At 40.0% G+C, this 7882-nt stretch overlaps 1 protein-coding gene across 1 annotated transcript; it reads right to left on the reverse strand.

The window, feature by feature from the left end:
• Positions 1–1954: 1954 nt before the first annotated feature.
• Positions 1955–5499, reverse strand: LOC139848775 (uncharacterized). The gene is made up of 3 exons (XM_071838472.1): positions 4867–5499; positions 4783–4785; positions 1955–2047 (listed from the first exon to the last, which is right to left on the reverse strand). The coding sequence occupies exons 1-3, from the start codon at positions 5497–5499 to the stop codon at positions 1955–1957; spliced, it is 729 nt and encodes a 242-aa protein (XP_071694573.1).
• Positions 5500–7882: the final 2383 nt, after the last annotated feature.

The following is a 7882-nucleotide window of genomic DNA, read 5'->3' on the forward strand; positions in this document are numbered from 1 at the left end:
CAACTACTAATGTTTATCCAATCACACTGGTTCCTCTTGCCATTATTGCTCCATCCTCCACTACTCCTGCTGCTAGCCGAGCCAGCGCCACCCCATCCACTCGGGCGCCAATTCTGAATGATAACCGATACGTGCCTATCCAAGTAGATAACTTGTTTACCATTTTAAATGTTTCCTAGCGCGCCGCACTTGAGAAAAATCTCTACATGCAGGGGTGCGCTCCTGCTGTCAAAAGGCAAGAGTTGGAGAAGATGACACCAGACCAAAAGAAGAACTTCGACTAGTAGTTGTCATTCTTGACATGGGCGAGGGATTGTGATAGGTTGAGTACCGAGCGCACTCATCGTGCTGATCTTCATTTATCTGGGCAGCTACAGAAAATAGTGCAGCTTCTTGAAATGCAGTTGAAAGTGGCCAATAACGCGCTGAAAACAGCTGAGGCCACTGTTAAGTCTTTAAAGAAAGAAAAAGTTGAGTTGCTATCTTTGCAGGTTGATTACGAGGAGGAAAACAAGGTACTGAGGGAGGAGCTTGCTGTTGCTACCTCCTATCTTGATTTATTGACTTTTGAGAAAAATGATCTCACTACCCAGGTTAGCGAAGCTGCTGCGAGCCGTGACGTCATGTGATGGACTTATGTAGATCTACGAGCAGTGCTTCCAACCATTACCACCCATGCGCTTGGTGCTTCTATTGTAACTGAGCTTTATACAGAAGCTCTTAAGGCTGTCAAGGAGCTCGAACGGGTGCGGTTCTGGGATTTAATCTAAAAAAATATTGAAGTTCCAGTTTTATTCCTCAGATCATCATTGACCAGCTTGAAGATAATGCTTACGAAAGAGTTCTTGAGTCCAACAAAGTGCTGGAAAGTATTTCTATTCAAACTCTTGTGGATGCCGCTTCTGATCCTGATCACTACCCTTGGGGGTGCATCCGTTATTAGCGTGCTTCTTGAGGCGCTTTTAACACCATGGGTGTACTCCCTCCCTTAGTTTAGTTTTTTCATTTTCTGTTTACATGGGGCAATCCGCATGATCGCTGCGGGCGAGGGTTCGAAGGATTGTTACCATTATTGTAGGGCACCGTTCCAGATAGGCCACGTAGTTTAGATTTCAATTTCATTGTAATCGTAATGGCATGCTTGCCAGTTTAAGTTTTGTGCTTTAAGCACTTTTTTGTAATAGTATAACGTAGTCAATGCTATGCATTGCGTCTTTTGTTTTAATAAGTAAAGTAACTCAATATCTTTTCTTATTGTATTGTTGCATCACTAGGCGTATTAAGTTCTTAAAACTTAAAATTTTATTTGCATACAAATCAATGTATACTCGTTTATACTCCAATTTTAATAATACTAACCGACACCATACTATTGTGCACATAGCCGACGCTTTTCATTACATTATTAAGTAAAATATCCAGAGTCTTCCAAGTGAACCAACACTTAGGCTAGTGGGCAATCAACCCCAATGCTTGCCGTTTATAGTCATGACTTGTAGTCTTCTAGTCTGCGAGAGTGTGTTGGTCTAGGCAAACCAATGCCTGTATCCCACCCTAAAATCTAGCCTTGTAACTAAACAGGCTTCTGCCATGCGGGAGCTAGAGATCATCCCTTAAGGAGACAGGATGCACATAATTGCTATCATATTGTGCGTCGAAATGTAACCAAACACTTCTATTAGAAAAATTTAATTTATTCATCACAAAATAAATCAAATTCTTAAGTCGTATCCAAATGACAACTTATGGCAACCATGAATGAAATACGAATTGTCTTACAAGTAAATAAAGCAACATTTCAAGTAAACTAAAAAATGCAAGTGCTTAAAAGGTGGGGTGATCAATTCTGGTGCTGCAGCCTGACAATTATATGTAACATCTTTTCAAGTTGCATGCCAAGTACGAGGTATTCGTTCTCCATTTATTCCTGCCAGGATATAAGACCCCGTTGCACTTATGCCAATAACTTCATAAGGGCCTTCCCAGTTGGACCCCAGCTTCCCAGTATTTTCTGCCCGACTAGCCTCATTGTTGCACCATACATAATCTCCAATTCAAAACGACATAGGCTTGACACGCTTATCATAATACTTAGAGATTTTCTGGTTGTTGACAGCTTCACGTATGGCAGCTATTTCTCTACACTCTTCTAGCATGTCTAGGTTAGCGCATAAACCTTCATCATTACTTGACTCATCGAAGCTACATATGCGCTTCATCATTAATTCGGTGGGGATTATTCCAATATCCCATAAACCAAGCTGAACGGTGTTTCTCCTGTGCTATTTTTATGAGTAGTACGATGCGTCCACAAAACACTCGAGAGCTCATCAACCCACTCATTTCCATACAAGCCCATGCGCGCTTTTATTCCCCTTACGATATCTCGGTTTGTTACTTCACATTGGCCATTGGCCTGTGGGTGAGCGATCGAAGTAAATGACTGCTTGATATTCAACTCTTGACACCAGCTCTTGAAAGGCTCGTGTAAGACCCAGATTATTTTAATGTACATAATATGAATATAAGTGGTGTACATAAGTGTTATTGTAGGAGTACATAAGCGAGTGTGGGGGTTGTATCACGTTGAAAAGTTGAAAACTGAATTTTGTGCCTTTACGGCGCGCCGCGCCATGTAGTTGAGCGCCGCGCAAGACAGCTGTTACCAGCTCTTTTATTTTTAAGTTAAATGAATAAGGGCTTTTGGGTAATTTCACTTGGGGGTCGAATTTAGGTCATTTATAACCAGTTTTGTGATGGTTGGGACACATTCATTCCAACCACCAACCTTATCCTCTCCACTTCAATTTTAGAGAGAGAAACCAATTAAGAGAGAGAAAGCTCAAATCAAGGAGGAAGAAGCTTGATTTGGGTCAAAGTGCATGTATTAAAGTTGTTCATCTAGTTACTAGCTACGTTTTGATTGTGGTAGTATGTCCTGACCTTGATTTTATTTACTTTGATTTGTTTAAGGGTTAGGGTTTGGGTTAATGGTGAACATAAAACCCATTTATTGATGATTGGGGGTTTTTGGGTAAGATTGAGTCATAAGAACCCAAGAATGACTAACCTAGAGTTTTAAAGTGATAATATGTGTTTATGGGTCTTAAATGGTTAGTTAATCACTAGCACACTTTGTTAATTTTGTAAATGGGTGTTATTTGGGTTGTGGATGACCCAGATGGGTGTGTTGACCTTGGAATGGGTCAAATGAGTCTTGAGTGACCTAAGTTGCCTAGTGAGTATGAAAATGCAATAACTTTGTGTTAATAAGTGTATTAAGACCTTAATCGATCGATGTTAGCGATTTGGTGTAATCTTGACCTAGTGTGAGGGTTAAAGGTGCAAATGGTTCACATTTGCACTATGGGTCAAGATGACCCTAAGATGGTGGGTGAGTTGGTTGACCAACTTGAATGTAAGATTGATTATGTGCATAGTATAATAGGTACGTTACATTGAAGGTTGCAAGTTTGTTTCATCATTCACCAAAGGTGTTAAGGTGAGTGGAATAATTACACATGTGTGTATGTAATGTACTTACTTGTGTGAAATACGATGTGGGATTTAAGTTCGGGCGCACGGGGGCGCGCGATACCACATCGTGTTGGCATGAGATATGGGTTTAAAGTTCGGGCGTACGATACCATATCATCATGTGTGTGTGTGTGTGGGGGGGGGGGGGGGGGGTTCGGGCGGTCGATGCCACCCAGGGGTTAGTGATATATTTCGTTGTACACTAATGGTTGTTGTGAACACCGGTGGTCTTTCGCGAGCACCATCCCCTCGTACGATTGGTTAATCATGGTTATGTGTTGATTTACTATTTAGCATAATATATTGTTCGGGTTATATGTTATTGTTCGTGCTAGCTTGTGTATTGGAGATTTAGCGTTATACTTTGCGATGGTATGCTAATTATATTGCTAGCGTGTATGCGGTAATTGTGTAAGTGATTGCAAGTAAGTAGGTTATATATGTATATGTGTAATTATTGCATTCACTAAGCATTTTGCTTACCCTCTCATTGTTAACCTTTTTAGGCTCCGGCGCCAATAAAGGTAAGGGAATTCGTTTGGATTAGTGACCTCTTGCTTTTGTTATGATAGGGGACGCTTTTGAAGTTTGACCAAATATTGGGTAGTTTAACCCCCAAACACCATGCTCCAGTGTCGTTTGGAAATTAAACTAACGTGGTCGAAACTTGTTTTTTTGTAACCGAAATGGTGAATCAGGTCAAAGCAGGCCCGGTGTCGTAAAACTCGTTTTATTGTGAAAACTTGTTTAATTTACTTGTCGTGAAGTGATGTGGTGTTTAGTTCTATTTAAGAGTGCCGAGTAGTGGGATTTTTCGCTTGCTCATTTTTGTATATAAAACAGAATCTGATCAGGTATGTTTGCGCGCCACGCAGGGTCAGGGCGCGCTGTGCCATTTCACTGAATTTGAATGTCGAGCTTATTTAACCTGATGACTGGTACTGTTTTATGTTTCTGCCCGCCGCGCAGGTTGTGGGCGCGGCCGCGCCATAAGGCGTGGCAGAGACTATTTCAAAAAACAAAAAACAAATGTGTCTCGAAATTGGTTGGATAACGGGTTGGGTCTTTACAGGTCGCTTTCAAACTGAGTACCGTTGTCGCTGACAATTTCATTGGGGATACCAAACCTGCTCACAATATCTTCCTAAAAGAACTTATGGATGCGCCTGCTAGTAATTGCTGCCATTGCCTTAGCCTCCACCCACTTGGTGAAATAATCAATTTCCACCACCAAGAATTTTATACCTCCTGAGCAAGCAATGATAATGTAAATACTATTAGAGCGCGTATATTCCAAAGTATTACACAAGTGTATTATTTCATGCGTACCTGAGCACACAGTGATAGGGCCGACAATGTCGATGGCCCATTTACTGAATCAGCCGTTATTGGTATCATAGGATGTCGTGGTGCTCGGCTTATCAGCGCATGCTGTTGACACGATTGGCATGTCCTTACAGTTTCCGATGCATCGCTATGAATGGTGGGCCAGTAATACCCTATGCGCATCACTTTTGCAGCGATTGTTCTGTAACCTGAGTGCAAAGCACAAGAACCCTCGTGAACTTCTTGAAGCACCTCTTTAGCCTGATTAGGTCCAATGCACAACAAGCTTGGCCCTAGATAAGATTTCTGATATAAGACACCTTCGATTAACGCATACATGGCGGCTTTCATGAGAATATTTTGCGCTTCTTTTTTGTCTGCTGGAAGTTCGCCCTCCGTTAAGAATTTCACTAACGGTGTCATCCAATTCGGGTTTTCTTCCCCGATGGGCGCAACATTTGGTTTCTCATTAATAGATTTTCCTGTTAACACTTTAACCCACACGTTTTTGCGCAGATGATCGAAGGCCAAAGCGGACAATTTACTCAGCACGTCTGCTTTCTTGTTTTGCCCCCTGGGTACCTGCATTAACCTAAAAACATCGAATTCATTTGCCAATTCGTGCACCAGCTCCATGTATCGCTGCATAGAGGCTTCATGCACCCCAAAAGATCCATTGATCTGGTTGGCGACCAACTGTGAGTCCACTTATGCATCCAAGTGCTTTATTCCAGGTTGTTGCACTATGCGCATCCCAGATAGCAATGCTTCATACTCAGACTCATTTTTGGTCGCAGCAAACGTAAATCGGAGTGCATAAGTATTGTCCCTTCTGTCAGGACTCGTGAGGACCAGTCCAGTGCCTTCGAGTCCACAAGCTCCATCTGTATACAATTCCCATACCTGATTTTTGTCACAATCGATTGTAGTACTTTCCGCGAGTGCCTCTACTTCTCTGTTGTTTCAGCCAAGTAACCTGCGAGTATTTGGCCTTTTACGGCCGTGTATGGGGAGTAATTGATTTCATGTTCTCCCAATTCAATGGCCCACTTGGCTAATCTACCCGAAACCTTACGCTTGTACAACACCTGTTATCACATTTTACCAGCAAGTCATAATTAATTCAAGCGCGTATTTAGTGTCTTATGAGATTGTGTAAACAAGAGATGAGGATGTGCACGCCACGACTTATACTTGTCTTATGGGTTGGTCAGTTAACACCACTATTTGATGCGCCTGGAAGTACCTGCGCAACCGATGAGCCATGTGTACTAGCGCATACACAAGTTGTTCAATAGGTGGATAGTTAACTTCGATGCCGCTAAGTGCTTTGCTGGCAAAATACACATGCATTTGTACCTGCGCTAAAATAGTGAGAAATACACTATAAACATTACATTCCGTACCTATTTCAAGTCCCAATAGACATACCTTCCCCCTATCTGCGATGAGAACGGAACTGATGGCCTCTTTTGAAGTCGCAAGATACAACATCAATGTCTATCCCGCTATAAGCGCAGTTAAAATAGGCAGTTCCTTGAGGAGGAATTCATCTTGACAAAAGATTTTTCAGCCTCCTCAGTCCACCTGAAGTCCGACTTTTTCAATGAATTTTTGAGAGTCTGGAAAAATGGTAATGACCGCTCTGCGGCTTTTGACAGGAATCTCGTTAGCGTAGCCAACTTGCCTGTTAAACTTTGAACTTCTTTTCTTGATTTTGGGAAGGTCATTCGCTCTACAGCTTCAATTTTCTTGGGATTAGCCTTGATTTGCTCTAGGCGTAACTATATGCCCCAAGAACTTGCCTTCTTCTTCCCTAAAACTGCACTTTGTAGGATTGAGCTTCATATTGATTTTTCGCAGAGAGCTGAACGTCTCCAGGATATCGGCCAATAGTTGTGATGTTATGCGAGGTGTATATGAAATATACTATATTTTTACTACGAAATAAGATACAATTTTAAACAAGTTATTTATTTATTTATAGAATGGATATACGTAAACCTTGCTACAACACTTATAGGCAGTATACCTAATCGTAGAGTAGTGTAATTTTTAGTAAGTCCAGTTCATTCCACAGGGAGCTGGCTAAGTTTAACGCTATATTTTAAAAACTATATTTGTATAAAATATATATAATTATATATAGTAATATTATTATAAAAAGGGGTTTTTACCGTTTAATGATCGGTTGGTCGATTTTAAATAAAGCGTAAAGTAAAATGACGATAATATAAATGACAGAATTTAAATTGCGATAAAGTAAATTGCAGTAATTAAAATGACAGTAAATAAAGGTACGATGAAATATGAAATAAAAGTATTATGCTTATTTAAACTTCCGTAATCATGATGTTTGACGTTTTGATTTTAATTAATTGTTACCCGGGTTAATTGTCATTTGTCCTGATTTATTTGATACCTATCTGGTTTTTGTCCATAATAGTCCATCGGTCATAATTATAAAATGCTCGTCAAATTAACCTTATTCCCGAAGTTAAATATTCCAACTAATTAGGGATTCGAACTGTAACAAGGTTTTAATACTTTGTTAATAATTACACCAGGTTATCGACTGCGTGTAATCCAAGGTTTTAATACTTTGTTAACAATTACACCAATTATCCTTATATGTAATCCACCCCTGTTTTAATGAAATATGAATATTAATTTACCCACTTGATCAGAATGAATAATCAATTACCCAACCCGAATAATTAATTAAATGATCGTAAAAGATGTCGTATAAACGTCACTAAATAAAACATACATAATCATTTTAATAATTATTAGATTAACTAATTTGAAGATAGGTTCGACAGGTTATAATGAGTTGTCATTCGATTAGACAATACCCCCTATCTATTAATAGTCAATAGTCCAATGTCCACAAGTGTCGGTCTTTTGTCCAACCCTTAATTATGGTACAAAATCTAATAACCCAATCTTAATTTTTAGTCCAACATCACGATTACTTTGGCTTAAATAAGCATAATAATAATTTAGTTACGAGACATTA

The sequence above is a fragment of the Rutidosis leptorrhynchoides genome, chromosome 5 (assembly GCF_046630445.1).
Source record: "Rutidosis leptorrhynchoides isolate AG116_Rl617_1_P2 chromosome 5, CSIRO_AGI_Rlap_v1, whole genome shotgun sequence".
Taxonomy (NCBI): Eukaryota; Viridiplantae; Streptophyta; class Magnoliopsida; order Asterales; family Asteraceae; genus Rutidosis; species Rutidosis leptorrhynchoides.

Excerpts from the sequence above, each read along its gene's own strand:
- LOC139848775 (XM_071838472.1), bottom strand. The coding sequence starts at position 5,499 with ATGGAGCTGGTGCACGAATTGGCAAATGAATTCGATGTTTTTAGGTTA.